We start from the raw sequence: 18,751 nt of genomic DNA on the forward strand, positions 1-18,751 counted from the left end.
TTATTTCATTGAAAGAACCTTTATTTCCCAATGTACTGATGCTAACCAGATAGAGTTTTCCTCTCTCTCTTGTTTTTTGTCCTTAAAGTTGTTACTTTTTCTGAACAAATTTAATAAATGTTTGCATTATATATAATTTTCAGTTAGAACCTGTTTCCCTTTGGCACACAAATTATTGCCCATTACTGGGAATTAGTTCAATTAAATAAATCTTGCAACTTTGAAGCACTAAAACTGTATCAAAAAATGGAAACATGCAAATTCTGCATACACCCAATTCTTATTCCAATTTTCAGAGTATCTTCTTTTATTTTTAGATGAATCTACGTTCTGTATTTACTGTAGAACAACAAAGGATTTTACAGCGTTATTATGAAAATGGAATGACAAATCAAAGTAAAAATTGCTTTCAGCTCATATTACAGTGTGCACAGGAGACTAAGCTGGACTTCAGTGTAGTCAGGGTAAGTATTGAGGTCGTAATTCTTGAATTTATAGTTTTTTATAAGTTATAATTGCTTAATATGAGAAAAACCATCAGAGTATGGAGTCCTTAACTTTATAAACAGTTTCATTTCCCTGGTATAAAAATACTACTTTTTAAAAAATAATAAATAGAGCTAATAATTTAGTATGTATTTGTTTCTGTAAATACCTCGAAGACACTAAAACTTTTGCATCATAAACATAGCTTTAAAAACTCCCAATCCTTTGAACTAATGAATATTTTTAAGATTAGTTGCTTATCCTGTGCTTTCTTTAAACCCAGGATTAATCTGGAGATAACCTGCCAAATGATATCAGTAACACAGGCATTTACCAAGGGACTATTGTGTACCTAGCATATTTTCTTGGTGTATTTGAATTTTTTTATCAGGCATTTCTGACTTCAGTATTTTTGTCTTTTTAAGGAAAACCTGGCCTTTTTTATGAATACCCACTCCTTTTTCTAAGTAAAATGCATATATTTTAGTGAGTTAGTCAATGAGTAGGAAACAAGAAATCCCATGGAAGGAAATTTTCCTTTATCACAACCATAGTAATTCAGCTGTAAAAATCAGAGCCCTTAAACTTCTGTGAAAAGCAATGAGAAGGTGATAGGAGACAAGAGATAAATCTAACAGAATTAGTTACAGATTTTATTGAGTGCATAGGTCCTTTCATGTGTATCTGAACATGGTACAAATACTCCTGGCTTGAAAACTTATGGATTCAAAGATTGGCAACTTTCTCATCCTTGTCATTCATTAGGCTAATTTGTCAAAGAGAAAGGACATCTGGTTTTAGGTTTATGTTTCTTTTAGAGGAACTTTCAAAAGACCCTAAATATAAAAAAATCTCTTGATAAGCAGAATTCTTTGGAAAATCTATTTCTTGAAGACTAAAAGATATATTCACCTTTGAACAGGGAATTATGACACCAGTTCTAGGGCAAAATATCACAGGATATCGTTTTCTCATGTGCTGCGATCAACCATTATATTCAGATTCGTGTAAGAACTAGAAATATCTTCTATTTATAGATATAAATTCCCTATTTGAATTTACAGCTCGATTTTCTTCTTTACTATGAACCCTAGACTATTTAATGTTTTTTTTGGTAACAGATTTGGTAAATTGTGCATAAAATAAGACAAAGTATGTTTTAAGGTCAAAGGTTGTCCTTTTAGTAAATTCAAGTCCCTATTTCCCTTTAGTAAATCTCATAGAAAAATATTTAATTTCCTTAGAAAAAATAAATGTGTAATATTTCAAATTGATGAGATGGCGTTTTATAAGTACAAACTCATTTTTTGGGAGTAAATTTTTTTCCTTTTTCTTTTTATTTCTTCTTCTTTTTTTTCTTTTATTTTATCATTACTTAAAAGTGAAAAGCCTTCTCAGACAGCTGCTTATGGACTATGTGACTTTTCATATTTCCAGTTTGTTATTGGAATTTCCCCCCAATAACTTACTTGATTGTACTTGAATATTGACAGTGCTGAAATACAAAGATTTATATTTATGCTCCAAATGGTATGAAATCTAAAACAATTAGAATGAGGGAAATAAATTCCTAGATTGTAAACTTACAAGTAAAATGTTATTTAAGTTTTAAAGAATTGTCTAAAACAGATTCATTCTCTCTGTTCTAAAAGAGTGTAAGTTGTATAGAAATTCAGTCTCCCTAATCTAAATTCCAACACAATTTTGGTTGCTTTCTCCAGTCTGAGAAGAGAGTTGTTTATAGACTCATTCTATAACCTCCCCTGCTTTCAGTATTTTGCTAGGTCTATATGTTCTACTTGAAAGAGACTTTTCTTTATTATTTTAATATAGTATTTGCTGTGTTTTTCCTCAGAACTAAAATCCCATGGTACTGAGAACCTGATCCCAATGTAAAATGAACTTAAAAGGCTAAAAAATCCATGCAAAAAATAGAGTAAAGGAACAGAGAATCAAAGAAAGAGGTATAGAAAAAGGAAAACATGTTTGGAGACAGTGAATTTCATTTGATCTTAGCCAGAAGGCTGAGAAGCAATGAAGACTGAATTTCAAAGAGAGAACTAAAAGAGAATTTTATGAACTGGTGACCTAATGTCTTTCTTTTTTATGTAGTATTGCTTTGTTAGCTATAGACCCCAAATTCTCATCATGTCAATTTTGTTTGACCCATTTTCTCTCTCAACAAATGAGGCATTTGCAATGAGAATCATTTATATTCTACAAGCACTGGTAATTTTTGGATCCTGTAACTGAATGGCTTTAAGAGAAAATTCAGTTATTGGGAATGCTCACGCAATAAATTTTCTTTATTTTCAGAATTTTGAAAATATTTCTTAAGTATACACTTTCTCACTTTAACTTCAAAGGAAAATATTGAAAATCATTGAACGCTTACTTTTTGACTCAGAGTTTCATTATGAAAATGAATTATTGCATTGTGCTATAAAATAATAATGCTCATAACATGGTAAGCTATATGGGGTGATTTTCTCCTTCACTAAAGAACTCCAAACTATTCAATTATTTCTCACATTAATTCTTGTATGTTGTTTCTTCTCCTTTTTAGTGAGCAAAATTTCATGGACATTCTGTTTCGGTGCTATCAAGTTGCCTCCAATAGCAATCTCTGTCACCAATGCTCTGCTTATTTTGTTATTTCTAATTTGTTATAGATTAGAATACCAGATTTGGTGAAATCCTATATAAACTAAGAGAGAGTGTGTTTTAAGGTCAAAGGTTGTGCTTTTAATAAGGTACATATATCCTGTGATATCTGTGTTGGCTGTGTTCTGGACAAGTGAGATTGTTAGATAGCTGAGCTTCATATGCACATGATATTCTAGTGCATTTTACTTTTTATGAGCATGTAATGTAAATATCTAAAAACTATATAAGTAACTATATATATAGAAATATATTACAAATTTATGGCTTATTTTAATAGTTTTACAGTCCATTATATATATGAATGATTACAGTTCATTATATATATCATTACAGTTCATTATATATATATGAACTATTAAAATAAGCCATAAATTTGCAATTCACTAAGATCACTCCTAAACTTCCTGCATTAAGGAATTTATAGTAATGAGAACATTTATTTGTTTTCTTAGAAATATTGCCCAGAGCTGCCCTCCAGACATAGTACTTCTTGAGTTCAAATGTTACAAATTCACTGTGCTTGAAAGTTTTTAAGTGTAATGATTGTACATTTTTAAAAACTATGAACAAATGCATTATGCTTCCTATGCATATTTTACATACTTGAAAAACCATGATACAGTAACTTATTTTGAATATTTGTGAAATTCACCTTTTTGAACCATACCTTGAAATTATATTTATCCAAAAATATTTCTATTTAAATATTTCTTTTAAGTATATATTTTAAAACCTTTCACTTTTTCTACTCTGCCTCCTTCTCCTTTGACATTTATATTTATTTATCCCTTGCTTGTAATTCTCACCTCTGCCATTTAGTAAAACTAAATGAGAGTGAGTTTAAAATTCCCATAGCCTCATGTGAAACAAAATTGAGCATCTACATCTCTGGAACATTTTCCTTGTTAGAGAAATACTAATTATAAAAATAAAATGGCCAACAAAGATGACCATTTCAGGAGTTTCTTGCCATAGTGGAAGGAGAATGTGCTTTGAGGTCAAGTAAAATTGATTTTGAATCATTGCTCCATCACTTGCTGACAGGATATCCTTCTACAAGCTAGTTAATATTTCTGAACATCAGTTTTTTCATCTGTACAATTAGAAAAAATAATCAAAGAGACTAACATATGTAAAACATGTAGTGGGGATTCAGTACATGCTAGCTTTTATTTATAGTATTATAGCAACATTAATGTTGTATATTGTATAAACATCAAAAACTGAGAAATTTTTGTGGTCTTCAGAAACACATCACATAAAAGTTAACCAAATACACCCTGCACCATGTTTGTGAAGGGCTAGTTTATTTAATATTTTCACTTATTTTATTTTTTTAAATTTGTAATAATGTGTTTTGATAGTTTATAATATGTTATGCATTTTAAAATAGTTATAAGGTTTACTGATCACATGGAATATAATATTTCTTATTGCATATTTCTTATTGTATAATCATGATTGAGTGTAATACTACTAAAGTACATATTTTGTAATCAAACCTGAATGCCAACTTCTTGTATTATTTTTATTAATAATGATTTTTCTGTTTATAAAAGTAATACACATTTACTATATAAAATTTGGTAAGTAGAGAAAAATATAAAGAAGGAAATAACTACCATAAATTAATGACAAACTGGGAAAAATATTTGCAACTGTGACAAAGTGTTGCTATCTCTAGTAAAAAAATTGCTTTTATAAATCAATTTAAAAAGATAAATACCCCAATATAAAAATGAATAAAATTAATGGATAAGCAATTTTATTAAAGTAATATAGTAACCATAGAAATTCAAATGAAAGCAGCAATTATATACCTTATATTAGCTCCTAGGCTAGTAAATACTACAAAAAGATAATGCAAAATATTGTTGAGGGTGTGGAGAAACCAGAACTCTTATACGTTGGAGGGTATTTTGAAAGCATCAAAAAGCCCAACACTTTCCTTTTTTTTTTAGTACATCATTAGTTTTTGATATAATGTTCAATGATTAATTAGCACAAAGATGCATATACAATGACATGTATTTCAGTATGGTTTATAATAGTGAATAATTTTAAAAATAACCCAATAATATCTTGCAATATTAAATTAACCAAGTCATGATATATTCATAGAACAGAAGTTGTTAAACCTGAAGATTATAAGTTTGTTTAATAATACTATGAACATTTTCCAATGTCATTAAATGTCCTACTTTAGTATGCTTCCAATTTTTCACTGTTAAATATAAGATGAACATAATTGCATATAAACTTTGTATAAATCTATGATTATTTTAAGGATAAATTCCTAGAAATGGATTTATTAGGTCAAGGGATATAAACATTTTTAGGATTCTTGCTATAGATTAATTGAGTGGATTTTGAGGAAAGAAGCAATAATACAATTCTGTTATCAAAGTTCCTAGATATTTACTAAGAGCAAGTTCTTGAACATGTCTGAACTTATACTTTATTTTTTTTACTGTATACTTTAGTTACTTTTTCTTTTATTGTATCTTTTTTGCTTTATTTATTTTATTATTTATTTTTGTTTTTATTTATTTTTTTAATTCAATTAGACAACATATAGTACATCATTTGTTTTTGATGTAGTGTCTTAAATTTGTATAGGCCTTACTTCTATGACAAATGAGAATACAATTTATCACATTGAAAGTGTTTTTTCCTATTTTTTTTTAAGAACATTTCCATATTGTCATTTTTTATCATTACAGACGTGGGTTGGCAATAAGAGAAGAAAAATGAGTAGTAAGAATTCTGAATCAGGAGCAGCAACAACAGGAATTCTTCCTGGTACCTCTTTGACATCTCCAGACATTACAGTCAGGAATGTAGTTAACATCACTCGACCGTCAATCCAACAGTCTTCTTGGACATCTGCCAATAATGATGTCATTGTAACTGGCACATACAGTCCATCAAGTTCATCAGGTAGGCAAGGGACAACCAAACATTCAGATACACAACTTACAGAAGCACATAAAATTCCTATTCAGAAAACGGCCAGTAAAAATGATACTGAGTTTCAGTTGCACATTCCTGTTCAAAGACAAGTAGCGCACTGTAAAAATGCCTCTCTGCTCTTAGGTGAAAAAACAATTATCTTGTCAAGACAGACAAGTGTGCTAAATGCTGGAAATTCAGTATACAGTCACACAAAGAAGAACTATGGAAGCTCTTCAGTGCAAGCCTCTGAGATGATGGTACCTCAAAAGCCACCTGTGTGCCACCGACCTTGCAAAATTGAACCAGTTGGAGTTCAAAGGTCATATAAGCCTGAACACACAGGTCTAGCATCACATAACTTATGTGGGCAAAAGCCACCTATTAGAGACCCTTACTGTAGAACACAAAACTTGGAAATCCGTGAGGTATTTTCACTGGCTGTTAGTGATTACCCTCAGAGAATTCTGGGAGGAAATGCCCCACAGAAGCCTAGTTCAGCAGAAGGAACTTGTTTGTCTATTGCAATGGAGACTGGAGATGCTGATGATGAGTATGCCAAAGAGGAAGAGTTGGCATCGATGGGAGCACAGATACCAAGCTACTCAAGATTTTATGAAAGTGGCAGATCCCTTGGAACAGAGAACCAAAGTACACCATTGCCTGGACCAGGAAGAAATATGCCAAATTCACAAATGGTGAATATTAGAGATTTGTCAGACAATGTACTGTATCAAAACAGAGACTACCATTTGACACCACGGACCTCATTACATACAGTAGCTACCACAATGTACAGTAATACAAATCCCTCACGGAGTAATTTTTCTTCACATTTTGCATCATCAAACCAATTGAGGTTATCACAAAACCAAAACAATTACCAGGTAAAGTATGCATTTATTTTATATGTTTTTAAAAAGTTTTGTTTGGTATAAAAAGCTGTGTTTGATATCAAGTTAAACGTGAGACCTGGCTCACTTAACTCCTATTCTGAAGTAATTTGAGAATTTTTGCTTCAAAGTGGTGGTTTCGGACCTTTGAAGAATCTTGTGCTTTCTTTGTCATGTTTAAAATGGTGAGTTTTCCCCCAATGGAATATAATCATGGAAGCTTTCTCCTGACATTTAAAACTATTTTGTTTAGGAAATAGTAGTCTTATGGGAAGCATGGCATTTCCCATCACTAAAATAGGACTAAATTGATTCTTCTCAGCCCCTTTAACATAGATTATTCCTGTAATGGCTTTTAGTTGAAGTTTGGGAAGCTGTCACCAGATGAGTGGTGCTTTCTCTGGATACATGGCAAGGCAAGTCAATCATTTCCCCAAGAGATGATGGCTAAGAAGTCAGAGTATGCAGTAACTCAGCCAACTGCTTTTTCTAAAAGTAAATGCTTTACTAAAACATCAAGTGGAATGTTGATCAAGTTTTAAAAGTGTTTGTAGGGAAGAGACATTCAGAGTAAAATTTAAAGCAACTTTAGTCCTGTGCAAAAAATAAATATTATTTCTTCACTATTTCACATATTCAGTTGTTTAGATGTGCTTTAAATAATCTCAACAGTGATGTATGTGGAGGCCCACCTCAGAATATCTCCTAAGGCCATAGATTTCTCTGAAAAAAATGTTTCTGAGAATTTGAATAGCAGGGCATGGAAGTTTGCTATTTTTCCTTGCTACTGGCTGGACCCTTTGAATTTTTCAACCACAGTATTTAGGTTTAATGTGGACTTAAAGTCCTTCCAGGCTATTCTCAACCAATATAAGGAACCAGTTTCTCTTAACTCCCTCCATCTTATAGCTCCCTGCTTCAAAATGAAAAACAGTAACAGAGTATAGGAAGAATCTCTCTGGTGCCTAGCCCTAACATAAGAGGACTCTATCATCATCATTAGTATTCATTTATTATAGAGAATCTACTCATTTTTTCTGTTTGTTCTTTTCTAAAGCATGCTTAAAGTAACATTGAATCATACCATTAAAATCTTCTACAAAACCAGCTTTAATTCACCTTCTCTTTTGTACTTCTTTACCCCTTTAGTGTTGTTCTTAATAATATTAATGACAATAAAATTTACCATTTTTGAAGGACTTCCACACACCAAGCATCATTAGTCACTTTATGTACCTGATTTCATTTAATCTTCTAGACATATAGGCCACTCTGGACATATAGGTATTTTATATATATTTCAATAACTTGTCCAGGATCATATAGCCAGTAAGTACATGACAGAACCAGTATTCCGACTAAGAAATATATCATGTGTATATTTTTCTGTTTTATCTAACAGCCTAATTATTTCAAGTGTGTTAGAATTATTTGGAAGCTTGAAAGTGCAGTTTAATTTTTATTTCTTCATAAGCCAAACACTCCCTTAAAAATAACTTAACCTATGCCTTTTTATAGTCTTTTTTTTCTGACAGAACTTTTAAATGAATTAAATTTCCTTTATATAAAAGAAACTCTTTAAAAGGAATAAAACTTAGCAAATTTTTGAATAGTAATCTCTTTATTTTTTTATTTTTTTAAAGATTTTATTTATTTATTTGACAGAGAGAGACAGCGAGAGCAGGAACACAAGCAGGGGGAGTGGGAGAGGGAGAAGCAGGCTTCCTGCTGAGCAGGGAGCCCGATGTGGGACTCGATCCCAGGACCCTGGGATCCTGACCTGAGCCGGAAGCAGACGCTTAACGACTGAGCCACCCAGGCACCCAATAGTAATCTCTTTAAAGAAAGGCAGTCTGACATAACAATGACGAGCATTGACTTAGAGACTGATAGACTTGGATTCAAATTTAGGTTCTGCCACTTCCCACTTGTGTGACCTCAGGCAAGTGACACAACTTCTCTGTGTAAATGTGTCCTCAGTTGTATAATGTAGTTAATAATATCTATTTCACAGGAAAGCTGTGACATGATTATGTCACAATCAGTGCAAGGCTACTTGTGCATTCCCTGGCACATAAACTTTACTTTTGTTGTTGTAGTTGGAAAGTTAATGAAGATCTGCTGGTCCAAGTCTCCTTTACATTCAATTTCAAGTAAAATATTGCAGAGTCCACGATTATGACAGGGTAGTTGAAGAAATAGCTATAGTGCTGGCTGAAAAAAGACTGGAGATTAGCCATCAACTTTACCATAATCGATGTACTTACTCTTATTTATATTATACTGGACGTTCTCCAACTTGACCTTAGACAGTATGGTAAAGGGTGTTTACAGAGAACACTTGGGGCATCACTTTGCCCCACCTTTCTTTTAATTAGTTGAGATCTGGAGAAATCAAAGCAGCCTGAGGAAGTGTAGTCCATGAAAATGTCTTAGTCCATTCGGACTGCTATAACAAACATACTATAGACTGGGTGGATTAAACAACAAACATTTATTTCTCACAGTTCTGGAGGCCAAGAAACCCAAGATCAAGGCACTGACAGATTCGGTAACTGGTAAAGGGATGCTTCCTACTTCATAAATGACCGTCCTCACTGTGTCCTCATATGGCAAAAGGGGCAAAGGAGCTCTCTGGGTTCGCTCTTACAAGGAAATTAATCCCATTCATGAGTGCTCCATTCTCATGACCTAATCACCTCTCGAAAGCCCAACCTCGAAACACGATCACACTGGGGATTAGGTTTCAACATATGAATTCAGCTGAGGTATAAACATTTAGCCCATGGTAGTTATTCTATAAGATTTTGTTGAAGTTCTATTACCAAGCTATATTACTGTTAGGTGAGGACTTAGAAAAATAGAACCTATGGGGCGCCTGGGTGTCTCAGTCAGTTAAGCGTCTGCCTTCGGCTCAGGTCATGATCCCAGGGTCCTGGGATCGAGTCCTGCATTGGGCTCCCTGCTCTGTGGGGAGCCTGCTTCTCCCTCTCCTACCCACTTGTGCTCTCTCACTATCTCTCTCTCTCTCAAAAAATAAATAAAATCTAAAAAAAAAAAGAAAAGAAAAATAGAACCTATGGCTATATTGGCAACTTTCTAGCTATGAAACTACAAACAATTCTCATTAGTTTCTGACTTTAGGATATATAACAGAGATATCTGCCTCTTCTTCCTGTTACACCAGGTATCTTCAAGCTGAGGTCCTATTCCTGGAAGATAGTCTAGTTCCAAGTGATCTAGGTGAGTGAGTACAAATTGAAGGAATCCTAGAAGATGCTGAAAGGAAGCTCTGTTTTGGAACCTCTTGGGAATTCAATATTAAGTGTTGAAGTGGTAGTAAGGAAACTGTCAGGGGGTGGCTATATCAGGATACCATAGTTCACTTCTAATTTTTTTCTTTACAGACCAATTTATTTCATTTTGTATACACTTTTTTTTTGTACTTTCAAGTTTCTATTTAAATTCCAGTTAATATACAGTGTAATAATAGTTTTAGGTGTAGAATTTAGTGATTTATCATTTACGTACAACATCCAGTGCTCATCCACAAGTGTCCTCCTTAATACCCATTGCCCATTTAACACATACCCCCACCCACCTGCCCTCCAGCAGCCCTCAGTTTGTTCTCTATAGTTAAGAGTCTGTTTTATGGTTTGCCTCTCTCTTTTCTCCCCCATGTTCATTTGTTTTGTTTCTTAAATTCCACATATAAGTGAAATAATATAGTACTTGTCTTTTTCTGACTGATTTATTTCTCTTCAAATAGTACTCTTTAGCTCCATCCATGTCATTGCAAATGGCAAGTTTTCATACTTTTTATGGCTGAGTAATATTCCACTGTGTATAAATGCCACTTCTTCTTTATGCTTTCATTGATAGACATTTGGGCTCTTTCCATAATTTGGCTATTGTTGATAATGCTGCTATAAACATCAGGATGCATATATCCCTTCAAATCAGTATTTTTGTATCCTTTGGGTAAATACCAATAGTGCAATTGCTAGATGGTAGGGTAGTTCTATTTTTAACATTTTGAAGAACCTCCATACTTTTTTCCAGACTGGCTGTACTGGTTGCATGCCCACCAAGAGTGTAAGAGGGTTCCCCTTTCTCTGCATCCTCACCAACACCTGGTGTTTCCTGTGTTGTTAATTTTAATGTTTCTGACAGCTGTGAGGTGATATCTCATTGTAGTTTTCATTTGTATTTCTCTGATGATGAGTGATATTGAGCATCTTTTCATGTGTCTGTTAGCCACCTGTATGTCTTCTTTGGAAAAATGTCTATTCATGTCTTCTACCTATTTGTTAACTGGATTATTTGTTCTTTGGGTTTTGATTTTCATAAGTTCTTTATATGTTGTGGATACTAACGCTTTATCAGTTATATCATTTGCAAATATATTCTCCCATTCCATAGATTGCCTTTTAGTTTTGCTGTTTGTTTCCTTTGCTGTTTAGAAGCTTTTTATCTTGGTGAAGTCCCAATAATTCATTTTTGCTTTTTTCCCCTCACCTTCAGAGATGTTTCTAGTAAGAATTTGCTATGACCAATGTCAAAGAGTTTATGGTCTGCTTTTTCTTATAGGATTTTGGTAGTTTCCTTTATCACATTTAGGTTTTTCATCCATTTTGAATTTATTTTTTGTGTATTGTGTAAAAAATTAGTCCAATCTCACTCTTCTGCATGTTCCTGTCCAGTATTCCCACCATTTGTTGAAGAGATTTTTTTCCATTGGATATTCTTTCCTTTGTTGAATATTAGTTGATATAGTTGTAGGTTCATTTCTGTGTTTTCTATTCTGTTCCATTGTTCTATGTGTGTTTTTCTACCAGTCCCATGCTGTCCTCATTACTACAGCTTTGTAATATAACTTGAAGTCTGAAATTGTGATATCTCCAACTTTCCTTTTGTTTTTAAGATTGCTTTGGCTATTCATGGTCTTTTGTGGTTCCATACAAATTTTAGGATAGTTAGTTCCAGTGCTGTGAAAAATGCTGGTGGTATTTTGATAGGGACTGCATTAAGTATATAGATTGCTTTAGGTAATATCCACATTTTTTTAAAGACTTTATTTATTTATTTGACAGAGAGAGACACAGTGAGAGAGGGAACACAAGCAGGGGGAGTGGGAGACAGAGAAGCAGGCCTCCCGCCGAGTGGGGAGCCCGATGTGGGGCTTGATCCCAGGACCGTGGGATCATGACCTGAGCCAAAGGCAGACACCCAATGACTGAGCCACCCAGGCGCTCCAGTATCCACATTTTTAATAATATTTGATTTTCCAATCCATGAGCCTGGAATATTTTTCTATTTCTTTGTGTCTTCCTCAATTTCTTTCATAAGTGTTTTACACTTTTCAGAGTACAGATCTTTTACCTGTTTGATTAGGTCTATCCCTAGGTATCCTATGGTTTTTGGTGCAATTGTAAATGGGATCATTTCCTTGATTTCTCTTTCTGCTGCTTTATTATGGGTGTATAAAACTGAAACAGATTTCTCTATGTTGATTTTGTATCATATGACTTTAGTGAATTTGTTTATCAGTTCTAACAATTTTTTTGGTGACATCTCTTGGGTTTTTTACATAGAATGTCATGTTGTCTGCAAATAGTGGAATTTTGACTTTGTCCTTGCTGATTTGATGCCTTTTATTTCTTTTGTTGTCTACTTACCGAGACTAGGACTTCCAGTGCTATGTTAAATCACAGTGGTGAGAGTGGCCAACCCCTGTCTTGTTCTTGACCGTAAAGAAAAAAACTCTCAATTTCTCCCCATTGAGGATGATATTAACTTTGTGGTTTTTGTATACGGTCTTTATGATGTTGAGGTATGTTCCCTCTATCCATACTTTGTTGAGGGTTTTATCAAGAATGGATGCTATGGTGAGTGCTGTGAATTGTGCAAGACTGTTGAATCACAGATCTGTACCTCTGAAACAAATAATGCAATATATGTTAAGAAAAAAAAAAGAAGAAGAAGATAGCAGGAGGGGAAGAATGAAGGGGAGTAAATCGGAGGGGGAGACGAACCATGAGAGATGATGGACTCTGAAAAACAAACTGAGGTTCTAGAGGGAGGGGGGTGGGGGGATGGGTTAGCCTGGTGATGGGTATTAAAGAGGGCACATTCTGCGTGGAGCACTGGGTGTTATGCACAAACAATGAATCATGGAACACTACATCAAAAACTAATGATGTAATGTATGGTGATTAACATAACAAAATTTTAAAGGAAAAAAAAGAATGGATGCTGTAATATTTTTTTAAATTTTTATTGTTATGTTAATCACCATATATTACATCATTTGTTTTGGTGTAGTGTTCCATGATTCATTGTTTGTTCATAACACCCAGTGCTCCATGCAGAATGTGCCCTCTTTAATACCCATCACCAGGCTAACCCATCCCCCTACCCTCCTCCCCTCTAGAAACCTCAGTTTGTTTTTCAGAGTCCATCATCTCTCCTGGTTCGTCTCCCCCTCTGACTTACTCCCCTTCATTCTTCCTCTCCTGCTATCTTCTTCTTTTTCTTTTTTCTTAAAATATGTTGTGTTATTTGTTTCAGAAGTACAGATCTGTGATTCAACATTCTTACACAATTCACAGCGCTCACTGTAGCACATACCCTCCCCAATGTCTATCACCCAGCCACCCCATCCCTCCCACCCCCGACCACTCCAGCAACCCTCAGTTTGTTCCTGAGATTAAGAATTCCTCATATCAGTGAGGTCATATGATACATGTCTTTCTCTGATTGACTTATTTCACTAAGCATAACACCCTCCAGTTCCATCCATGTCATTGCAAATGGCAAGATCTCATTCCTTTTGATGGCTGCATAATATTCCATTGTGTATATATACCACTTCTTCTTTATCCATTCATCTGTCGATGGACATCTTGGCTCTTTCCACAGTTTGGCTATTGTGGACATTGCTGCTATAAACATTGGGGTGCACGTACCCCTTCAGGTCCCTACATTTGTATCTTTGGGGTAAATACCCAGTAGTGCAATTGCTGGATCGAATGGTGGCTCTAATTTCAACTGTTTGAGGAACCTCCATACTGTTTTCCAGATGGATGCTGTAATATTGAATCACTCCTGCAAACCAGGATAAATTCCAGTTGAAAGATTTTTTAATATATTGTTGGATTCATTTTGCTAGTAACTTATTGAGAATTTTTGCATCCATGTTCATTGGTGATATTGGCCTGTAGTTCTCTTTTTTTGTGGAGTCTTTGGTTTTGGAATCAGGGTAATGCTGGCCTTGTAGAATGAGTTGGGAAGTTTCTTTCCATTTCTACCTTTTGGAACAGTTTGAGAAGAATAGGTATTAACTCTTTTTTTAAGTGTTTGGTAGAATTCACTTCTGAAGCTACTTGGCCATGGGATTTCAGAGAGATTTTTGATTACTGATTCAATTGCTCTGCTAGTTATCAGTCTGTTCAAGTTTTCTATTTCTTCCTCTTTCAGTTTTGATAGTTCGTAAGTTTCTAGGAATTTATCCATTTCTTCCAGATTGCCCAGTTTGTCGGCATACAGTGTTCATAACATTCTTTTATAATTGTTTGTATTTCTGTGGTGTTGGTTGTGATTTTCCCTCTCTCTTTAGTGATTTTATTTATTTGGGTCCATTCTCTCTCTCTCTCTCTCTCTCTCTCTTTTGGTAAGTCTGGTAGGGGTTTATCAGTTTTATTAAGGTTTTCAAAGAATCAGCTCCTGGTTTCATTGAGCTATTCTACTTTTTTTTTGTTTGTTTCTATATCATTTACTTCTGCTCTAATCTTTATTATTTTCCTTGTTATGCTGGCTTTAGGCTTCATTTGTTGTTCTATTTCTAGCTCCTTCATGTTTAAGGTTAGGTTGTTTATTTGAATTTTTCTTGCTTCTTGAAGTAGGCCTGTATTGCTACATACTTATATTTTATGTCCGCTTTTGCTGCATCCCAAAGGTTTTGGACCTTCGTGTTTTTATTTTCATTTGTTTCTATGTTATTACTTCATTGATTTCCTGGTTGACCCATTCATTCTTTAGTAGGATGTTCGTTATCCTCCATGTATTTTTGGTCTTTCCAATTTTTTTCTTGTGGTGGACTTCAAGTTTCATAGCATTGTGTTCAGAAAATATGCATGCTATGATCTCAATTTTTTTTTTATTTGTTGAGGCTTGATTTGTGACCCAGTATGTTATTTATTCTGGAGAAAGTCCCATGTGCACTTGAAAAGACTGTATTCTGCTGCTTTAGGTTGGAATGTTCGGAAGATATCTCTTAGGTCCATCAGGTCCACTGTGTCATTCAAAGCCATTGCTTCCTTGTTAATTTTCTTTTTAGATGATTTGTCCATTGATGTAAGAGGAGTGTTAGAGTAACTACTGTTATTGTATTATCAATGAGTTCCTTTATGTTTGTTATTAATTGTTTTATATGTGTAGGTGCTCCCAATTTGGGTCTATCATTGTTTACAATTGTTAGATCTTGGATAGACCTCTTTATTATGATGCTACCTTTCTTCTACTGTCACAATTTTTGGTTTAAAATCTAATTTCTCTGATATAAGTATGGCTACTCTGGCCTTCTTTTGACATCCATTTGCATGATAAATCTTTCTCTCCTCACTTTCAATCTGCAGGTGTATTTAGGTCTAAAATGAGTCTCTTGTAGGCAGCATAGAGATATAGATGGGTCTTTTTTCTTCTCTTCCCCTATGATCCTCTGCCTTGTTTCTCAAATTCCACATATCTGTGAGATCACATGATAATTGTCTTTCTCTGATTGACTTATTTTGCTTAGCATAATACCCTCTAGTTCTATCCACATCATTGCAAATGGCAAGGAAAAAATGAAAGAAGGCAAAACCAGAGAGGGAGACAAACCATAAGAAACTCTTAATCTCAGGAAACAAACTGAGGGTTGCTGGAGTGGAGGGGGGTGGGAAGGATGGGGTGGTTGGATGATGGACATTGGGGAGGGTATGTGTTGTGGTGAGCGCTGTGTATTGTGTAAGACTGATGAATCACAGACCTGTACCCCTGAAACAATACATTATATGTTAATAAAAAAAGAAAGAAAATGTAAAGAAGAAAGCTTGTTTAGTAGAGTCAGATAATACTCTAAAAAAAAAAGATACAGGTGGGTGTCTTGTTTCTTTTATCCATTCTGACATTTAGTCCATTTACATTTAGAGTGAGTATTGATAGCTATGAATGTAGTGACATTTATTACTTGTTTTCTTGTTTCTGGAGATTTTCTCTATTCCTTTCTAGTCTTTGTCACTTTTGGTCTTTGTTTCCAACTCAGAGACTCTCCTTTAATATTCCTTGCAGGGCTGGTTTAATGGTCACAAACTCCTTTTGTTTTTGTTTGTCTCTGAAATTCTTTATCACTCCTTCTCTTCTGAATGATAGTCTTGCTGGATAGAGTATTCTTGGCTGCATATTTTTTTTTCCATTCAGCATGTTGACTGTAATATGCCACTTTCTTCTTGCCTGCCACATTTCTGTGAAGAAATCTGCTGCTAACCTTATTTGTCTCCCCTTGTAAGTTAGGGACCTTTTTGCTTTGCCACTTTTAGGATTTTTTTTCTTTATCTCTATATTTTGCAAATTTAACTATGATATGTCTTGGTTTTGGCCTGCTTTTATTGATTTTGATGGGAGTTCTCTGTGCCTCCTGGATTTGGATGTCTGTTTTCTTCCACAGATTAAGGAAGTTTTCAGCTATAATTTCTTCAAATAAACCTTCTGCTCCCTTTTCCTGCCCTTCTTCTTCTGGGATTCCTATGATATGAATGTTATTCTTTATGGAGTTACTGAGTTCCCTTCGTGTACTTTCATGATCCAAGATTTTTCTTTCCCTCCTTTTTGCAACCTCATTACTTTGCATAATTTTATCTTCTATATCACTTATTCTTTCCCTGCTTCTTCCATCCTTGTGGTCACTATATCCAGCTGGTTTCAAACCTCAGTTACTGCATTTTTCATTTCATTTCATCCTGATCAGCTTTTAGCTCTTTATTTCTGCAGTAAGGGATTATGTGATGTTTTCTATGCTTTTCTTAAGCCCACCCTGTATCCTTATGATTGTTGCTTTAAATTTTCGATTAGGCATATTACTTATATCTGTTTTCAATAGATCCCTAGCCATGACTTTATATTGTTCTTTCTTTTAAGATGAATTCCTTCTCTTGGCATTATGTCTAGGTCTCTGTTTTCTCTGTGTTAGGAAATCCTGTTGTTTTCTGCTCCTGTGGGTAATGGTTTTATGGAAAAGAGGTCATATGGTATCCAGGGCCTGGTGCTTCAGCAGGTGTCTCTGGTGTATGCTGTGTGCACTCTGCTGCTGTGTTGTGGCTACTCTATCTCTCAGGTCAGTCCTCTGCAGAGTTTCTCCTTGCCTCAGTGGGGAGTGTTTGGATCTTGGCCAGAGTGTGGCAAGTTTTAACTAGGTATGCTCTTGTCCACTTGTTAAAAGAGTCCTGATGCTATTTCTACTAGAGCTGAAGCTTTTCAGACTCTATGGTCAGTGGACATGGTGCATTTGGGGGTATGTGCTGATCTTCTCTCAGCAGAGCCCACTCTGCTGGTTCCCAGGCACACTTGCCCAAGAAAAGCAGTACCAGGAGAGTGCAGGGGGTGGGGGGTGGGGTGCTTGGTGTAAGCAGTTTAGTCAGCCAGTGTTGGCACACTGCTGTTTACTGATGTCAGTTTACGTTGGGGGATGGGGCCAGAAATGTCACCAGCCATCTCCTTGGTTCCTGGAGAGGGGAGTTTGCACTTGCTGCTGTCTGGGAAGCCCTCCCAAAAGAGATAACCATTTCCCTTTGTGAATCCCAGTCATTCTTCAGATTGCTGCCTTCATGCTGTCTGTGTCTGGGTTGCTTGCTCACCTGGAGCAGCACAGTGCACATTGGGCTCAATCCTGGCCAGGCTGGCTGAGTTTTAAAACTCCAAACTTTAGGAACTTGGTGTGGTGGTGACCCACACTGGTCTTCTAGCAGAGGGTCTTGCTGTGCTGGGACTGATGCAAGTTTGACCCAGAAGGGCATTCGCACCAAAGTTCAGGAGTGTGGGGTTTGGAGTAAAGTACAGTAAAGAGCCAGTATCTAGGTTAGCTGCCCTTAGCAGGTGCCTCTCTGCCTATGCTGAGGGCTGGGGGAGAGAAAGGCACCTTGCAGCTCCTTTGTCCCAGGAAAGGCAATGCCACCTCTCTCAGATGCACTCCAAGAAGGGGGAACCATCTCAACCAGTGTGTCCCGTGGGATCCTCAGATTGTGTCTTCTGCCCCCAAGGTATCTTCTCTACAGGAGCACTGTGGTGCCCTCAGGGGTCTATACCAGCCACACTGAAGACCTCTGAACTTGTCTTTGAGCCCTGTTAGTTGCAAAACCTCAGGAAAATCAGCCCCTCTTTTTTTTCCCCCAGTCAATAGCTTTGGGGAAGTGTTTTCCTTGTGTGATCCCCTGTATGCTCCTCTCTCTCCTGCTGGTGACTTGGGCTCCCTCACCTCTTCAGCACCTGCAATCTTTTTCTCCCCCAAACCACATCTTTGCATCTCCTTCTTTCCATGATGTTGCCTCTTCTCTCCCTCTAGTTGTGCAGTTTGTTCTGGCAGTCCTCAAATCAATTTCTTGGGTATTCAGAATGAGTTGATACTTATATAGCTGTGTTCAAAGGATGAGTCAAGCCTAAGGTCCTCCTACTACTCTATCATCTTAGCTTCTCTCCTTTCCAGTTCTGTCTTAAAGCAA

General features: G+C 35.5%; 1 protein-coding gene across 1 annotated transcript in view; it reads left to right on the forward strand.

Annotated features, from left to right (window-relative positions):
• The first annotated feature begins 317 nt into the window (after window positions 1-317).
• The window catches only part of HDX (highly divergent homeobox), a 222,500-nt gene continuing 204,066 nt past the window's right edge, over window positions 318-18,751 (forward strand). The window contains exons 1-2 of the mRNA XM_028101499.2: window positions 318-464; window positions 5,877-6,992. Of these exons, the coding sequence (XP_027957300.1) occupies window positions 318-464; window positions 5,877-6,992 (1,263 nt within the window). The remainder of the gene's footprint in view (window positions 465-5,876; window positions 6,993-18,751) is intronic.

This window comes from Eumetopias jubatus, unplaced genomic scaffold, assembly GCF_037043125.1.
Source record: "Eumetopias jubatus isolate StellerSeaLion01/CBP00866 unplaced genomic scaffold, mEumJub1_p1.0 scaffold_11, whole genome shotgun sequence".
In the NCBI taxonomy this organism is placed as follows: domain Eukaryota; kingdom Metazoa; phylum Chordata; class Mammalia; order Carnivora; family Otariidae; genus Eumetopias; species Eumetopias jubatus.